The sequence below is a fragment of the Falco naumanni genome, chromosome W, assembly GCF_017639655.2.
Source record: "Falco naumanni isolate bFalNau1 chromosome W, bFalNau1.pat, whole genome shotgun sequence".
Lineage (NCBI taxonomy): Eukaryota > Metazoa > Chordata > Aves > Falconiformes > Falconidae > Falco > Falco naumanni.
The window spans coordinates 22,670,712-22,690,045 of NC_054079.1; the positions used below are offsets into that span (position 1 = coordinate 22,670,712).

At 43.2% G+C, this 19,334-nt stretch overlaps 1 protein-coding gene across 1 annotated transcript in view; it reads left to right on the forward strand.

Annotated features, from left to right (window-relative positions):
* Nucleotides 1-6,774, forward strand: part of LOC121080437 (WD repeat and FYVE domain-containing protein 2-like) — a gene marked incomplete at its 5' end in the record, with an annotated part of 94,407 nt that extends 87,633 nt beyond the window's left edge. The window contains 5 exon segments of the mRNA XM_040578457.1: nt 981-1,035; nt 1,038-1,081; nt 3,154-3,735; nt 4,370-4,608; nt 6,223-6,774. Coding sequence (XP_040434391.1) covers nt 981-1,035; nt 1,038-1,081; nt 3,154-3,294 — 240 coding nt within the window.
* Nucleotides 6,775-19,334: the final 12,560 nt, after the last annotated feature.

Genomic DNA, 19,334 nt, shown 5'->3' on the forward strand with positions numbered 1-19,334 from the left:
TCCTCATATCCACCAGATGGTTTCCTAAACATTGTGGGAAGGTGCACTGGGTGTCCCCCAGCAGCTCAGTGCAATACAAGTGTTGGGGAGCCAAATGTATGTGAGGAGATCGACTGCCCCCTCCACATGCCATTCTGCCACTTCAGGCATCTTCTGAGCTCTTTCAGGGTGTGGCAAGACTTGCTTCCCTACAGAACATCTGGTCCATGCTGGTCTGCACAACAAAACCTGGTCGCAGGAGAAAGTTTTGGGTTGTGTTTGGTTTTGTTTTTCTTTAAATCTTCTTGCCCACTTCATTCACAGCATGAGTACAAAGCTACATACCATGTTAGGAAATAGAAGACCTTCCTTCTATCATCTTTGTGTAAAAGCAGGGAAGAGGGCTGCTCTGGGTTTTAGGCTTGTTCAGGTGAATCTCATGTTTCTCCCCGTTATGTGTGATTTGTAGCCCAGATAACCTCTGACAGCAGGAATGGTCCTTAAAGTATTAAAGAAAGAAAGAAATAATAAAAAAACCCCAACCACATCAGCATTTCAGATATCTTCCCCTTCCCTCCACATTAGAAGCTTGGCTATTAGAAGTACTAATTGCCCCCAGCTCTCACCAGAGGCAACAGCAGATTGTAAATGCTGTCCAGACAGGACAGAGTATTTTTTATATGCTTAATTCCTGACTTGGAGAGGTGGGGGAGGATTATTTGTTCCTGGGTTATGTTTATGGTCTTATAATCAAACTGTGCTTCATGATTTGGGTGAGAAGTGGTCCTCCCGTATCCTTCAAGGCTCAGAGCTGAGCCAAAAAAGACATCCCAGGGAACAGTCAAAATGGCATCTTGTGAAAATGAGGAGTTTTTTACTCGAGTTTAGTTGGCCACATTACTGCACCACAATACATCTTTGTTGTTCTGTCTCTAGGCTCCACTGGAAGCTGTTCTGGTTGCTGCTCACTCCCACTTTGTGTTTGTGTGTGTGTGTTGCAGACCCCTGAATGGCTGAATAGTGACTCCTGTCAAAAATGTGACCAGCCGTTCTTCTGGACTTCAAGCAAATGTGGGACAGTAAGAAAATAGGCCTCAGGCAGGTTTGTATGCATTCTTTGGTGTGTTAGCATGATGCAATTAGGGTTTTCTCTCATAATAGACCATGGTAACTGATATGGAGAAATAGTGTGAAATGGGGACAATGGACATCGATTGTGATTGTATATGTCTGCTCAAGGAATGTGGGTATGGTGACTGGTCATGGGTGCGGTGTCTGGTCACATAGGCACACAGCTCTGAGGAGACAACTACAGTTTTGAGGAGACGCCTGCCCTTCTTCCTCTAACAAAGGGGCTATTTAAAAAAGAATGAGAAAAGGATGAGAGATATTCCAATGCTATCTAGAGGGAGGGAGTGCTAAGTCTCCTTGCTGGAGAAGATGGGATGGTCACAAGAACATGACTCACCTACAAACCTGCAAGACCACCACATTCCAGGAAACGGACTGATAAGCTAATTAACATACGAAGCGGGGTTTAGGTAACGAATATGTATAGGCGTTAATTGAATATTCATTTGTTTCATTGTATAAATGTGAGATGGTTTGTCACTTCGGGTATGCACGCTTGTGGAGGAGCGATCCCCCGTGCATCTGCGCGCAATAAACATACCTACTTTATAACTTTCGAGTTATAGAGTCTAATTCCGCGCGTCAGTAACCTTTTTTCCCCTGAAGATGTGAGAACTTGCACTTTGTTCTTCCACTTGAGTGGGACCTCTCTGATAAGGGTTGATTTTGTGATCAGAAGGAGCACACTTCTATTTTCTTCCTTCCTTCCCTCCTTTTCTATTTCTCCCCCTTTTTTTTTTTAATTTTTTTTCTTTGCATTCAGTCTCAATAGCAAATGCATGTAATAGGTCTTGGGCTGAGTAAATTGTTTTTGGGCCTTCCATGGCTTTACCCATGTGGGATTTTGCTCATTGTTAGTTGGATGTGATGTAGACAGAAATTTGCAGCTGATTTTTGGAGACTGTGCTGGAACCAAAGCTGTTTTCCATGAGGTTGAGTAAACATCCGTAACTGCTCAGGCTGTGTTGGAAAAGGCTTACTGGGCTTCTTGGAACACACTGCTGCATTTTCTTGCCCAGCAGGAGTGGGCTGTGAATTGCACACTTTTGAGAGAAGGGCATAAAAATGCTGAAAGGGATGTTCTCGTGGAGCTTGGGGAAGTCAGGTGTCTGGGGGAGAGCCCAGCAGCATCTTCTCTTTAGGTAATGCTCATCACCACAGAGCCTGGCTGTCCTGTGGCTAGTGAGGCAGCCTTGTGGTCCTACACAGCCAGTGGATGAGAAAACACAAGGCGGGTCAAAATGCAGAAACACTCTTGTGTATGGGGCTGAAAACGACAAAGGAGTTGACCAAGATGATTAGATGGTAGATGTTTATACTTAGAGGCTGGGATGGGATTCCAGAAGGACACTGTGCTAGTGTAACCCTCTACTAGCTTGGCCTGGAGATGTTTTAATGTATCACGTGCTGTTGAGTAGTGGTGTCATCCCCTACACCCCTAAAGTGAGATTCCCAGGGACAGGGGTAATTATAGCTCCCAGCCCTGTAGCAAATGCTCAGCTGGCTGGGACAGGTCTCCTGGGTGCGTAGTGGGGCTCTTTGGCCTGTTCTCCCATCTCTAGCTGCACTAATGAAAAGCGGACAGCTTAGACTTCCTTCTGCCTTCTACCCTGTTGAAAACCCCTTGTAACACAGGTCACACACAGAAGCCCTGACTCACAGCTACATCCACAGATGCCAAGTGGTGGAGGCAGTGATCGTTTTCTGGGTGGTGTATGGTGTCATCCTGGAGCTTGGAAGGGAGGTAGAGTCCACCTAGCCTGGGTAGAACTTTATCTGCCACTTCCCAGTGTCCATGCTAGTAATCAGCTGCTGCTTGCCCCAGGTAGTGAAGGAGGGGTGAGAAAAGTAAGATTTTCCCACCAAACGCCCCATTTATTCTGAAGTCCTTGCCTGTTCTCCTTCATCTTCCCTGGAAGTCACTTTCCTGTTTGCTGCAGCCTCAGTTGAGTCTTGCTGGAGTGAGATGGTAGAGCCAGTGGGACCTGAGCGGTGATCTGGGTTTGTAGCTGAAGATGTCTTTCCGCATGTTGTCTCCTACAGCATCACTGCCGGAAGTGTGGGAAAGCTGTGTGCGGCAAATGCAGCTCCAAGCGCTCCTCCATCCCGCTGATGGGGTTTGAGTTCGAAGTGCGGGTCTGTGATAGCTGTCATGACTCCATAACGGATGAAGAGCAAGTGTAGGCACTGAGCCGCCTTGCACTGGAGTGGGGCAAAACTCCTGCATCTCGAAGGGCCTGGGCAGATGCGAGGCTCCGGAGGGGAGCAACACAGTAGGGTGGCCCCCCGGCTCTTTCAGTAAGATAAGCCTCTGTGGTGACTACCAAAGTGAGAGGGATAGAGAGCCCTCCACCCCTGCTCCTCTCATGCCAGAAAGGTCTTAAAGTGGAGTTTACAGAGAGGTTGCTGAATTAATGACTTATATCAGCATTCAAATACTTATTTCCTCAATAGAGAACATTTGGGGGGAAAATCCTGCAGTCAGTCTTTGCTGATTTTTGGATTTCTTTCTTCAGGCGGGCACCCACAGCTACTTTCCATGACAGTAAGCACAACATCGTTCACGTACACTTTGATGCCACCAGGGGATGGCTGTTGACCTCGGGGACAGACAAGGTTATCAAGGTAGGAGCTAGGAGATTGCTCTAGCTCCTCTATCTCATTTCCCCTTCCTCTCCCACGTGTCTGCAGGTATGTCCTACCTGCTTTCTTCCACCCAGAGACCTCTCACTGATGCCAAATAATGACCAAGGAGGTCTTAATCTATGAAGTTATTGCCTGAAGGGGCTGGGACAGGGGCTCACTGTAGCTTTTCATCTGGGAAGACACTCTATTTCAACATGGCAAATTTCAGTTTGTGTGGCCAGATTTAAAAAAAGCTAAAATAACAATTAAGTTTATAACAAAGCTTGAATATTTAAAAAAAAATAATCCCTCACAATGTCTTATGAGTATGCTAATCATTCAAGTTAGCAATATAGTGTGGGGGTTTTTGTTTCTCTTGAGGTTAGCTCTGAACCTGGCTCATAAGGGTAAAGCATAGTGACATACAGAATGTCATCTGGTCAACCTCCACCAGTTTGACGTGAGTGCTAGAAAACAAGCTCAAACTTCTTCAGCATTGCTGCATCCACCTCTAACCATAAAGCCTCTCTTAAGCAAAATATAAGGTGTAAATTATGTAAATCTGACTTTTATACTGTATTTTATTAACTTTTACCATTATTCACTATGCTGTCGTATTTTATTGTATTAACAGTTGTGGGATATGACACCAGTAGTGTCCTGATGGTACATCAGTGAAACTTGAAAGGTGGTATTTACAGAAGAAACTCATTTCCTAACCCTAATGATACTGCAGAAGATAGGTAACGCTGGGCGCATACGGCAGATGAGAAATGAACTGATGAGTTTACAACAATTTTATGTCCTCTGCTTGATCAAGGCTGAACATTTGCACAAAGACTCTTTCCACTTATTCTCAGAATATACAAGAAGGTATTTTTTTAACTAATGTTTTGTACGATCTGACTTCAGTTGTCTTGAGTTTGTTTGGAAAATCCGTGTGCAGTGCAGTTTTTAGTTTTTATATTTCACTATGTCGAGATACTTGCTGATTTGTACAGAAGGTTCTTGGGTTGTGTCTTACCATGTGAAGTTTTGGTATCAACATACTGTATAAGGCAATCGGCTCTCCCCACAGTGAGTACGTATTGATTTGGGATGTTTCTGCTGACCATGCTCTCTCCAGTGGAGGAACTCAAGGCACAGCATTGCACGTTCTCTGGGTGCATCACCGAGGAGCTGATGGACTATTGCAATTCCTAAAAGGGCTCTATCATCTACTTGTCCTAGCAGGCATCATCCAGAGAGCGTTTTATTGGTTTGTAGTAGCTAAAATCCAGCTTCCTGCCTCTTTCCTTGCTGCACAAGCCACAAAACCAGGGGGCAGGTTGCTTAGCGACTAATTCCTACAAAAACTGAAATAGTTTTCCAGCTCAGAGCATTACAAGGAGCACACAGACCTGTTTGAGGTTGATGAGACTGACAGGCTGATTCAAATTAAATTATTGGCAACGAGAACTTTTGGGAGTGTGTGCGTGGAGGGGGGCAGATCTGAAACTGGTCTAGGTCTGAAAAGTCTGGTTTACCTCTACCTCTACCTTGCGCAGCAACATTTCAGCATTTATAACTTTCTATGTTGTTGAAGATGAATTTGATTCCTGTTTTCCATATGGTTAGTCATATTTATTTTTTGAAATGCTGATAGTTTTTATTACTTTCCTCTAAAGACCGAAAACTGATACTGCTAAATGATGCCCATTGTCCTGTTGTCATATTTTACATTTTCCTTTAAAGATAAAAAGTATTTAAAAACTGGGATTGACCAAAATTACCTTTTTAGAAGGATATTGTCAAGGTCAACAAACAAAAAAATGCCCCTTTTTCCAAAGGGATCTTCCCTGAAGAGTCAACTCTCTGTTCCTTTAATCCATTTCTCTTTTTAGCACACTATTGCTGATGTGCTTCAAAGAAACTGGTGCAGAGAATACAGCTGCAGACCAGACCTGACAGGGGCTTTCCTGTATGTCCTGTTTAAGCAGGCCTTGTGGTCTGTAGCTGCTGTGACACAGCATGTCAGCTCAGTCTTGCCCCATTTTGGACTTCACTTTTCTCCTCTAAAGTGTGGAGGCCATGATGTTTACCACTACATAGCACACTGCTGCCTAAAGAAGCCTTGTGTTGTCCCTTGAGTGGTAACACCAAAAGAAAATAAAGCTTCTCCTTTGTTTGCCTGGCAGTAATTCACTTTTGAGGAAACAAAAAAGGTTAACACAACCCATGGCATTAATTCTAGACTGGTGAGCTACTGCAGTAAAAGATGACTGGACTTTCATGTGCATGTTGCAGGACTGCTACATATTTTCAGGGAAAATTCTCTTTAAATATCCTATAAGCTGTGCTTAAGCATTTTGCAGTCATGTTCTCTGGCGTGATGCCACCTTGGTTTTCCTGGTCATACAGCCTGTTGTTGGTTCCCCTCTAGGTAGCATATTTTAAAGCATATTTTCAAACATAATTCACACAGCACTAAAACGTTTCTTTTTCCAGCTTGAATGTTAATTGATTTTGAAGTCCTCCCACTTTCTCTCCTGGAAGCTAGATGCTTGTTTCCTCTTGGAAGGCTTTTCATTACACCTTGTGCATATTTTCTGATGACTGCAGTGTTCTTGGCTGATGAAGCTGTGCAAGATGAGCAAGTTGTCATATTTCATTCCAGCTGGAGAAGGTGTATGAAACTTTGTTGGACTATGCTGTTCTATGTTACCTTGAGCTCAGGGCCTTTTGGCCTGACTTGCTTTGCTGTGCAGACAGTATCTCTCATGGTGGCAGAAACGTGGGAGCACTGAAGTGAATTTACATTGCTGCTCAGCACTTTGTTCCTGAGGAGATGTAGCGGTTGCAACAAGCCTGGGACACCAGCATAAATTGTGCTTACACTGATGGAGTGGTGGAGCCAGCAAGCTGAGGATCTGCCCCTGGGTCAACGCCTAGTCCTTTTGAACATATGACTTTCAAACAAAGGTGAGGAACTGACTCCAAAGGAGACTAAATTTGGGAGCGAGGTGTGTTTGGACTGCTCTGCAGTAAACTCTTGGCCATCCCCCCATTGTCTTCCAAGGAGCTGTCATTTCAGCGTCGCTTATGGCTGGATGTTGGGTATACAAATCCATTTTGCAAAATTTCCCTTGCTGTTCTTTCTGACTAAACTACCTACAGGGTTATCTGAATTTAAGCTGAACATTCCCTTGTCTTGCAGTCTCAGGACAAACTGGTCTTGGCTTAGAAAATTATATAAGCTGAAAGTGAAGGTAAGGGTGAAAGGGAAGTTTGTCCCTTTGCTATGACCCTAAGAGCTATAATGTAGAGATATGAAGGGAAAATAGGTGTTTCTGATTCAAACAATAAGTCCTTTACCTCCCAAAGGAAACAAGAAACATTTGACGTTGGGAGAGTTAAAATGCCTGCCTTCCTTTTCTGCTGTGTTAGGGTAACAATCTCAGTTTCTTCTGTCTTCCAGAGCTGCACAAAAAAGGGATCCCTGTTGCCTGGTCCTTTTCTTTCCTTTTTAGTTGCTTTCAGCTATTTTTATGAATTGCATTATTGGAGGGGGGGAAGGTGGCTTTTGGTACAGGTGTAAACCATGCAGCAGCTCCCACACGCACCTCCACACACTCAAAGGAAGCCAAGTCCCCTTTCCCCAGGGTTGCTGAAGTGCAGCAGCAGGCTTTGAGTGATAATCTCCTGCTATGCCAAGGGGCATACAAACAATGCTGGCCTTCCTCTGCTCTTCACTTCAGAAAAATTGATTTTCCTCCACAAGCGATCATTTTTAACTTTTAGTTTCATTTCTCCTTCTTTAAATGTCTAGATGTTCTAATAAATCTCATCCCAACAAAGATGTTGGTGAATTTGGCATTCTTATTTGTTTTCTTAGTTTGTACTTTAAAGGTTTCGGGATGTTTTCCTGGTGGCCAGCAGCTCCCACAACTGTAACATTTTTTATTATTTTTTTTTTAACTGAAGTTTAATCATGCTTACCTAGTAACTCGGAACCTTTATCTAGTCCTATTAGATCATCCTGACAAGTCTTTCATAACCAACTTTCAAACATCTAAATTTCCCATCAAAGATTCACCTTTATTCTCCTCATACCCATTCCCTGCCCTAGAGGGGCCGTTACCGGTCCTGTTGTACTGCAAATGCTGCAGCAATTGGGGTGACATTGTCAGGTCCTTCTGCTCAATTGTCAGCAATAGCCACCCCCTCCTCCTCACCAGCAGAAGGGTTCGGGGCAGGAGATGCTGTTCCTGCTCTGCAGGTTACACAGGCCTGCCTCTGCAGCAGCACTTCTATTTTAACTCTTTCTTACCCTGAATGCAAATCTGCTACTTGTTGCTTTAAGTCTGTGTTCTTACCTATCAGCCTTTGCAGGCAAACAGCAAACACCCTGCCATGCGTCCAGCAGGACTCAGTCGCACCTTCGAGGGGGTACGAGGGTTTGTACAAACTCACCCCAATACTTTAACACTTTCACAAGGTCTTTGAACACCCCCCTCCCCGCCTCAGGTTTTACATACATTAGTACAAGTTTTTATCTTACAACGTGTTTCATTCTGGTTGCTCCACAGAAGGAACCGCAACCTGAGCTTTTTAACGCAAAAATTTCAACAAGAACATCTTTCTAGTTTAGGTCTCAGTTTTTTTTCCTATCCTTTTCTAGAGCCATAATCAAGGATCAGGTGATGTTAATCCCGCACTCTTTCTAGTGCTAGTACCATAGGATCCCGAGGGGGTACTAATCCACAGTCCTTTTGCCACTCGGGTTTGTTCTGGAGGACGAAGAACATGTCTGCATATGATACTTCGTCCCATTTTCCCTCTCTTCTCAGAAACAACATTAATCGCAGGAGAGTGTTATAATCTAACGTTCCTCCCTCCTGAGGCCATTTCGCATCACTCCCCAATTTATACAAAAGCCACCACTGATTACAATATTTAATCAATTTCCTTCTATTTTCAGTGCCACCCTGTCCTACGATATCCCTCCAATGTTTTAATATATAACCCAAGGGCGATTTTTCACAGGGCTTACTCCTTCCATTTCCCATTTTGCAATTTTAATTACTTTGTTTTTCTCCGGCCGCCTTAGCCACCCAAGGTCGGAAAGGCGGATAGAGCTCCTTACTCGTTTTGCACTCAAACGCCTGTCTCAAGCACTCTTGCACTCACACTCAGTCAAAATAATTAAGCTATACACTGAAAATCAAAATGCGCATCTCAATCACACCATTCACACTCTCCGGGCAGCCCTCAGGCACACAAGCAGTATGTTATACAGTACCGTGCACTTATGTACAACTTTTAGGAACACTGACAGTTCACAAAATATGCATTTCAATGAACAATTGCCAAAAAACAAACAACAAACAAAAAAACAATTTTTTTCCTGGTCTTAAGCAGAGTGTTACGTTTTCCGCTATTTGCCACGAATTACCAGAATATTATTATTTTTCAATATACATTTCATAACTCCAAGTTTTGAACATGTAACAAGACAACACATAGAACAAACAAGACACAGAGCGCTATTTCAGTTGTTACATTCTAGGAATTCCCCAATTCTTAAGACAACCTAAAGGAAGCTTTTAGCTTCCCCCTTTTTCTTTTTTTTTTTTTTTCCTCCTTTTTTTTCCTACGCAAAAGTTTCCCTTTTACTTTTGCTGTGAGGTCCCTCTTGTTCCTGTGAGATTCCGCCTTATTCCGTCCCGCCCCCCGCTTTCCGTCACGAGGCCTCCGGGCTTTTAGGAATGGCAGTAACCTCGGGTTTGCTCGATCTGCCCTCAAGATCACTAGCGGCCACCCCTTGGTCAGCAAACCCCCTCCCAAGGTACCTTTCCTCCTGGGGACTACGCTGCGCGCCGGACGTCTCCGTGCGTCTCACCAGCCGCCCCGTTACTAAACATACCGTTTTATCCGTGGATCCAGGGGTTTCTCTTCTGCTCCCGGGGGAACAGCTGAGAAGAGGAGGCTCCTCCGAGGAAATCTCCCGGGGCACGCCTAGGAGCGTCCGCTCCGCAGCTGGTCCCTCAGCCGAGCAGAAATCCTCCTGCCTGGCTCACCAAACTGACGTGCGGAATTAGACTCTATAACTCGAAAGTTATAAAGTAGGTATGTTTATTGCGCGCAGATGCACGGGGGATCGCTCCTCCACAAGCGTGCATACCCGAAGTGAGGAACCATCCCACATTTATACAATGAAACAAATGAATATTCAATTAACGCCTATACATATTCCTTACCTAAACCCACTTACTCTCGCTTCGTATGTTAATTAGCTTATCAGTCCGTTGCCTGGAATGTGGTGGTCTTGCAGGTTTGTAGGTGATTCATGTCCTTGTGACCATCTGATCTTCTCCAGCAAGAAGCCTTAGCACTCCCTCCCTCTAGATAACATTGGAATGTCTCTCATCCTTTTTATAAATAGCCCCTTTGTTAGAGGAAGAAGGGTAGGTGTCTCCTCAAAGCTGTGTGACTATGTGACCATACACCACACCCATGACCAGTCACCATACCCACATTCCTGGGCAGACCTATACAATCACAATCGATGTCCATTGTTCCCATTTCACACTATTTCTCCATATCAATCCCCCCTTTTCTATCAAACTAAGTAAATTCTTTTACTTAAGCAGTCTTCCCGAATGATATAAAGCATCATACATAAGTGTTACCCTTTTAAACATTCTCCAAACCCACAAATATAACATAATGGTTAGTATGAAGGAAATTCCTAAACTGATCAATAAGATCACAATGGGGTGTACCATAGCGTTAAGAATTCCTGTTGCAGAAGGTGACCAGCCAAAGAGAGTATCCCACCAATTATGGTTTCAATCAGGAAATCATTTACATATTCATTACAAGTCCGGGAATTCATTTACATATTTTGCTCCTGCGCAATGTCCTTGAGGAGTGGTCGTCTGGGGGTCTTCAGGATGAAGATCAGGAGTCTTCCTCCAGTGAACCTTTTTTACCTTCTTGTTTCTGCACAGACTCTGTTCCTCGATAGACTAGTGAGCATGAATCAAATTCCTTGTTTAGGTAGCGTTATAGACACAACAGAAACTTAGGACCTTATGGCCCTTATAAAGATAACGAATCCAAGGACCTTGTGTCTAGTACATCCGTGGTGCTGATACTAAGGGTCTTGGTGTATTCATCATGTTGACAATAAGGGTCCTTGAACACCTCCCAACTTTGGATAATTATATAGAAGCACATCATTTTCTAAAAAAGTAGTATACCATCGCTCATTGTACGTAGCTCATTATTCAATCCCCCCTGTTCTAAAAACTATCATTATGCTCTCTGATCATTCTTCGACAGCACCAAACAGAACATTGAAGTAATAAGGAGTATGTAATTGCCAATCTATTCCCAATACTGTACTCACTTGTTGTACTATTTTGGCACAAAAGTGTGAGTCTCTATTGGAAGAGATTGTTGCCGGAACCCCAAAGCGGGGGATAATTTCATTTAACAATCCCTTTGTTACCTCTCTTGCTTTATTTGTTCGACAAGGAAAGGTTTTTGGCCAACCTGAAAACATATCAGACATAACTAATAAATATTGGTACCCCCCTTTTCTTGGGAGTTCGGAAAATCAGCTTGCCACTGTTGTCCTGGATAATTTCCTCTACTAATGTTCCCTAGTTTTATTTTATTTGCTGTAAAGGTTTCAGGATGTTTTCCTGTGGCCAGCAGCTCCCACAACTGTAACAATTTTATTTTTTTTTACTGTAGTTTAACAAATAAGTTGGTTTTGTATTCACTAAAATTCCACCTCATTTTTCCTAGTCCCTAGTTCACCAGAACCCCTTGCTGGTTCTTTAGCTTAGGGCGATCTCGCTTCCAGTGTCCACTTTCCCTACAATATGCACAGTGATCCGATCCCATAGGAGAGGGGTTCACTCTTTCACTTCTGCCTGACATTCCTCCCGTCTCTGCCAGTTTAGCACGACCCAACTCTTCTTCTCTTACCTTCTGTACACGTTCCCTGTTCCTTCTATCAACTTTTCTATATCACGCTTACTTAGTAATTCGAACCTTTATCTAGTTTCTCCGGCCGCCTTAGCCATCCAAGGTCGGAAACGCGGATAGAGCTCCTTACTCGTTTTGCACTCTAACGCGTGTCTCAAGCACTCTTGCACTCATTACACGGAAAATCAAAATGCGCATCTCAATCACACCATTCACACTCTCCGGGCAGCCCTCAGGCACACAAGCAGTATGTTATACAGTACCGTGCACTTATGTACAACTTTTAGGAACACTGACAGTTCACAAAGTATGCATTTCAATGAACAATTGCCAAAAAACAAACAACAAACAAAAAAACAATTTTTTTCCTGGTCTTAAGCAGAGTGTTACGTTTTCCGCTATTTGCCACGAATTACCAGAATATTATTATTTTTCAATATACATTTAATAACTCCAAGTTTTGAACATGTAACAAGACAACACATAGAACAAACAAGACACAGAGCGCTATTTCAGTTGTTATATTCTAGGAATTCCCCAATTCTTAAGACAACCTAAAGGAAGCTTTTAGCTTCCCCCTTTTTCTTTTTTTTTTTTTTTCCTCCTTTTTTTTCCTACGCAAAAGTTTCCCTTTTACTTTTGCTATGAGGTCCCTCTTGTTCCTGTGAGATTCCGCCTTATTCCGTCCCGCCCCCCGCTTTCCGTCACGAGGCCTCCGGGCTTTTAGGAATGGCAGTAACCTCGGGTTTGCTCGATCTGCCCTCAAGATCGCTAGCGGCCACCCCTTGGTCAGCAAACCCCCTCCCAAGGTACCTTTCCTCCTGGGGACTACGCTGCGCGCCGGACGTCTCCGTGCGTCTCACCAGCCGCCCCGTTACTAAACATACCGTTTTATCCGTGGATCCAGGGGTTTCTCTTCTGCTCCCGGGGGAACAGCTGAGAAGAGGAGGCTCCTCCGAGGAAATCTCCCGGGGCGCGCCTAGGAGCGTCCGCTCCGCAGCTGGTCCCTCGGCCGAGCAGAAATCCTCCTGCCTGGCTCGCCAAAACTGACGTGCGGAATTAGACTCTATAACTCGAAAGTTATAAAGTAGGTATGTTTATTGCGCGCAGATGCACGGGGGATCGCTCCTCCACAAGCGTGCATGCCCGAAGTGACGAACCATCCCACATTTATACAATGAAACAAATGAATATTCAATTAACGCCTATACATATTCGTTACCTAAACCTGCTTCGTATGTTAATTAGCTTATCAGTCTGTTGCCTGGAATGTGGTGGTCTTGCAGGTTTGTAGGTGATTCATGTCCTTGTGACCATCTGATCTTCTCCAGCAAGAAGACTTAGCACTCCCTCCCTCTAGATAACATTGGAATGGCTCTCATCCTTTTTATAAATAGCCCCTTTGTTAGAGGAAGAAGGGCAGGTGTCTCCTCAAAGCTGTGTGCCTATGTGACCAGACACCGCACCCATGACCAGTCACCATACCCACATTCCTTGAGCAGACATATACAATCACGATCGATGTCCATTGTCCCCATTTCACACTATTTCTCCATATCAACAGTAGCAACAAACGATCCTTTTTTCAAGATGGATTCATGTGCGAAGTCCCTTCAGTGTTGACCTCTTGTGTAATATTGAGGAAGAAACAGATTTTTTTTCTCTTCAAAATTGCATATGAAATTCGGCAGGAAATCTTTGCTCCTCAGAAGAAAAAGTGGTCCCTAGTCTGACAGAACCTGAAGCTCTGGAATTTGCTTGAAATTAATTCTCTGTGGTCACACGTGGCTTTTCATTGCATTCATTTTTTCATTGCATTCTCCTAGTTTGGGGGATTTTCCCTTGTGACCAGTTTTTGGTCATCTCTGAAACTTTGCTGCAGGACAATGTTGTGCTGCTAAAAACAGAAAGAGGTTGAGTTCAGAGCATTGAAACTGGTGCCACATGGGGACATTGAACTCCAAAGAAAATGAAAACACATGTATAGTCTTTGCAATGAAGAGATGCTGAAAGAGAATATTACCAGCATAGAAAAAAAGCCAGTAGTATAGAAATGAATGTCCATCAGAACTGTACAAAGCCAAACCTTCCCTGTCCCAGCACTGTAAGCTGACAGCAGATCCAGAAGCCATGAGGAATGTCGAGTTGTTCTAGTGATGGGGTGGTAGATGGAGTCCATGAAGGTCTGGCTTCAATTTCTTGTTCTTCGGTTTAATTGTCCAATAGCATTTATCTATCTCATGTAGTGCTGTGAGAAATGCATTAAATTCTTAAGTACTTTGACATTAAAATGGTGGGGAAGAGATACATCACTATTGAGATGGTGCAGATAAGGTGTCAAGCCTTATGAAGACAGAGGTTTTGCCTCTCTCTGGTTACTTGTTCCCTAGACATTAAATAATCTGAATTTATAAAGGATTTATCACCTTTGTACTTTCCAGGCTTCTTTACACAATTTTTTCATCCCTGTTCACTGAATTCAGCACCTTTGCAGATACTAACCAAATACAAACATTTTATATCAGGTCAGGGTGTCCTTTAGATGTGAAAAACACCTCTACTTCGTCCTCTCCCAAGAAAATTCTGTAGGGCTGCCATCATCAAGTAATCAAGAAAGTTTCAGAAAAAAATGAATACATGAACTTGCTTGATTCATCTTTGTCATTACCACTAGTTTCAGGTGTGGTTTGGTTTTCCAAAGGCTGAACATTGCTTCTGACACTCTACTTGGCGAGTTAAGTTGACCATACCAACCAATATCTTGCAGGCTTCATTGTACTTAGAATAGAGGGATTTTACATGGAAAGATCTTACTGGCTTTTGTTCAGGTCTGTGTTTTCTAGGAATAGTACTCAGCAATTTGACCATCTTTTCTGCTAATTATATTGTAATGCTTTCCAGTTCTGTTCCATTATGTAAATAAGTGTCTCCAACAGTAACTGAGTGAATTGTGCTAATTTAACCCCACTAAATTAATTTCTATCAGCTTCTGGCTATTACTTTTTCCTTCTTGATGTATGTGTTGATTTGTAAAGGGGAATTTCAGTTATTGAGTTTTGACTGGACGACCCGTTCACCTACCTGTTCTGGGAGTTGTCATAAAACTGACTGTTACATGGGCAAGCAGCATTCTTCTTTTGCCACAATGAATTCCTGCTCTGACCGCCTGGCAGTGGGAGAGCAGCCAAAGGAAGCCAGGTGTTTGGGCAGTCAAGGAATTGCACAATTTTCTGCGTTGCCCCAAGGCTTCCTGTGGATTTCAGAGTCTCAGCTGGAAAATAAAGGGAGCTCAGGAAGATGATTTTTAGCCATTCAAGGAAACCACCGCTTCCTGGGAGCTCCCCCCCGTGAAGTTTGCACCAGTGTAAGTTTTACCATTCTGCCTTGGTTCTGACAATGCTTTTATCCATGAATAACACTGGCACTGCTGGCATGGCAAAGGTTTGAGTTGTTTCTCATGGCAGCAGGCTGAAAACCCGGCCTGCTGAAGACCTTTGGCCAGGCTGACGCTGTGTCTCTTTGTAAGGCTGTGCATTAGCTTTTGTCTTGAGAGAGAACAAGTTTCCTTCACAGGAATACATCTTTTTTTCCTACCGTTTATCTGATGGCTCCCTCTAGAGAGAGGAACATAAATACTGACCTACTTCACAAATTGAAGTTCTTTGATTTGGTTGCTTTACTCCCCAAAGTGTTTTTGTTACACTTGCTGCCCATCAGACTCCCAGCCTCTTCAATGCTTTCTTTCTCTCATTGCCTAGATCAGTGCTGTTAGGATGACTGCAGGATCAGAGTTTTCAAGTCAACTTATTTGCATTTCAAAATTATCTCCTGTCATCAGTCACTGGGTCTGCCCAAATGCACCCAGAATTACCTCTCAGCAAAACAAAAGACGTAAGCCTTAGGGTGGGCAAACAGGGAAATATTCTCCTGGCTCAGGTCAGAGATCTGAAGCTTCCTGCTGCCATCCAAGTGATAACAACTTCTTTAAAAAGACAGTGGGTGGATGCTGACCAGCACTAATTTTAGATAAGTAGGATCTGGTGTCATGAGAAGGGGTGCTTTATTTTTCCAGGGTGTGCGAGACAGCAATACACACAGGGAGTAGAAGAAGGGCATGGGCAAAAGGGATTGAAAGATTGAACTGGTTTATAGCTACCCTTTTCCACTGGAGTCAATGACTACCAGGTTGTTCTCTGAAAGAACAGAATGAATCATAGAACAGTTTGGGTTGGAAGGGACCTTAAAGACCATCTAGTTCCACCCCCCCTGCACAGGCAGGGACACCTTCCACTAGCCCAGGCTGCTCAAAGCCCCATCCAGCCTGGCCTTGAACACTGCCAGGGATGGGGCATCCACAGCTTCTCTGGGCAACCTGTGCCAGTGTCTCACCACCCTCACAGGAAGAAATTCTTCACTAATATCTAGTCTAAATCTACCCTCTTTTAATTTAAAACCCTTACCCCTTGTCCTATTGCTACAAGCCCTAAAAAGTTTGTCCCCATCTTTCTCATAAGCCCCTTTTAAGTATTGAAAGTACTGAATACATGTTCACTCTGCTCACTTGAGTTAAACGTTGGTTAATGAAAGCTAGTACTGCTGCTACTGCTGTGGCTTTAAAAAATGCTCTGGCATTCCAAAAATACAATTAGTAATTGAATTGAAAATTGAGATGTCTGGTTGAAGTCTGTGTCTCACCAAATAAATTGTTTACATTGCATTTTTCAGCACTGACTTAAGGCTGTCTACGCTGAAGTCTATAGCAAAACTCCCCTCTTTGAGGCCAGGCAGGGCATGTTCAAACAGCCCACCTGAGTCTTGTTGAACAGGAAGGGGCTGCCTGCAACTTGTTCCCAGTGAGTGGAACAGTGTAAGTGGGGGGAGTCAGGACAGCACAGAAGCTGGAGAGTGTGTTGGTACAAATGCAAACAGTTGGTATTTACAGTTTACTTCAAAATAATGAGGTGTATGTGGGAATGCCCTGCTATTCAGAGGCAGGCAACAAACAATTGTTCATACCTTTAATCAATCACAAGTTGTTTTATTTTGTTTTTTTTACAAAGAGTAAACACAGCCCAGAAATGGAACTTGGGAGAAGAGGAAATGCAGTTGACAAAATTGCCTGCTCTCTGTTACACTGACCTCCTAACATTTTCACCCAAGACTGAGAAACGTTTCAGCAACCCCCACATCACTGCAGCCAGTGCCCACTGCGCTGTTGATGGGCCATGTCTTTCCCTCAGGACATGGGGACACTACTTTATATGTGGTCTGTGACGCTACATTCCTCTTTCTTTGAGCAAAAACCTTCCAACTAGGTGACTTCAAAAAATGAAGAAAAATGCAAAAGCCTTCAGAATGGGAATAATTAAACGACTGAGGTCAGAGTCATATAAGCCTGAAAGCTGACACAAGTGTTGGGCTGAGTATGGAAAGTGAAGGGCAGCAAGAACAGCTGCTGTGCTTGTTGCTTGGCTCCTAGACACCAGATGTGTACTGAAGTCCTCAGTATGCACTGCTGAGCAAGAACTTGTGCCACCTTCTATTTTTGGTCATCTGTCACTAGATGCCATTGTTCTCTTGCCCCTAAAATTTCATAGGTGGCACTAAAAGTATGTGCTTACACGCAGGTACAAGTCATTCTAAATTGCATTAACACAAAGCACCTCACTGGCTTTACAGCTACATGCTGCGTTTGCTCTTGTGGGAAATAAATTTCTTGCCGAAATAAAGCATCATTGGGACCACAGTACCAAAGTGTGGGAGGCTCTGGGTTTTGTTTCTAGTTGCTGTTCTGTGTTTTAATTATTTTTAAATCACAAGTGCTCTTAAACCATAGTATCTGGCTCTTTTACACTGTGACCAAACTTTGATTAAAGCAGTTTTCATACCTTTGACTCTGTTTTTAAGCTGTGACTAAAAAGACAATAGCCTATTCAAATACATCAATACAGAATGTGGACTAAAATGTTTTATATATATAACATGTGCACTATTGGTTATTTTTATGAACTATTTAAATACCAGTCATTAAACTTCTCTTCTATACTGCAGAGCAGAGAAGCAACTTGACTTAAATAATAATGCAAATGTTTTTATTAGTCCTTGGGGCTACTGGATTGAGAAGTGTAGTTACTATATATGCTTCCAGCCACACTCTTGTTTTCAGCAACTGTATTTAACAGTTTGAACCATATGAAATGTTAATACTGGACTTCTAGGAAATAAACATCTGTCCAAGCCTTGCTGTTGTTTTCTTTCACTGCAGCGTGAGGAGTTAAGTTTCTAAAATGAAGCAATCATTGGAATGCTGATCCAGCCTCTTCAGGAAGAGCTATGACAGCCCACTTGTCTCAGCACTGCTTATCATGGGAAAACTTATTTCAGGGCCTCTCTGACAGTAAAGCCGCTATTTCCAAGGAGACTGATAATAGGCTGAAAAAAAAAGTTTTTTTCTAAACTGATGCTTAATAGTATGTCTTTGTATAATGAGTAAATGCTGCCAGCCAGTAGGATAACTTTGGGGAAACTAAAATGTGTAAAGCAGACGTAACAGTTCTCTTCTGCCCATCAGCAGGGCCTTTAGCTACCAGTCACTGCAGAGGGCTCAAGAATGCCTATGTTATGTTTGTGTCTAAGGTCCACAGCCTTGTGCAAAACAACAGTGCAGCTTGGTTGGTTCTGTATGCAGTTTGCTAGCAAACACACTCAGTTCAGGAGATAATGTGTTAATCACTATTTTTGTTAATAGCCTTGGCTTTGCAGTAAATGTGAAATATGTAACACAAAATGAATCCTACCTGAACGTCTTGGTCTGAGCTGACTGTCTTCACCATCGGTAGAAAGATGCACGAATGTAGGCGTTGTTTCTTAAACTAGATCCAGTAAATTACTGTGAAAAAGCCAGTTTTCTCTCTATTGATTTAATAAGAATCCTAATGAGTAATTCAAATGTCCACAGGTCAGGTAAGACAAATCCCATCTTCTGTGTCTGGAAATGAACAGTTCCAGACAAAATACAGCCCTCCTGTCAGGAGGTGGACTCCTCTAGAACCTGTGCCCCACAATGTTCCCTTCTCCCTCTTAATCCATTCAGAATGATAAAGCAAGTCCCTTTGATCTTTCACAGAAGTGGTCAGCACATACAGCTTAGTAGTTACTTCGTTTCATGCCTGGAATCATGGAGCCATTTCTCCACTGGATCCAGCCATGCCTGGGTGTGGGATATGTTGAAACATCCTACTTCATGGGGTCTTGACATAAATGGGATAATATTCAGCCTGGCTTCATAATGTGGAAAGCATTTGGCAGCATTCCTAAATTCTTTCTGTTTAAACATGAGGAAGCAGATCACTTCTGCATACCAGCATTGATTTATAGAAACTGAAGGCCGTGAGGAGTCCTTCCATTTAAATTAAGCAGGCAATACAAGAGCTCCTGCCTTCCCAGTTACAAGTTAGAGCCCAGTCACCCCCACACAGTGAAGGAAGCCACCAACCTGTGAATAGAGTGGTTAAACACTGTTTAAAACATCTACTACTTCTTTCATGAAGTCCTTCACAAGGGCTACTGAAGGTACGCTCCTCTATTTCTCTGTGGTGTTTTAAATGATTGCGGGTAAC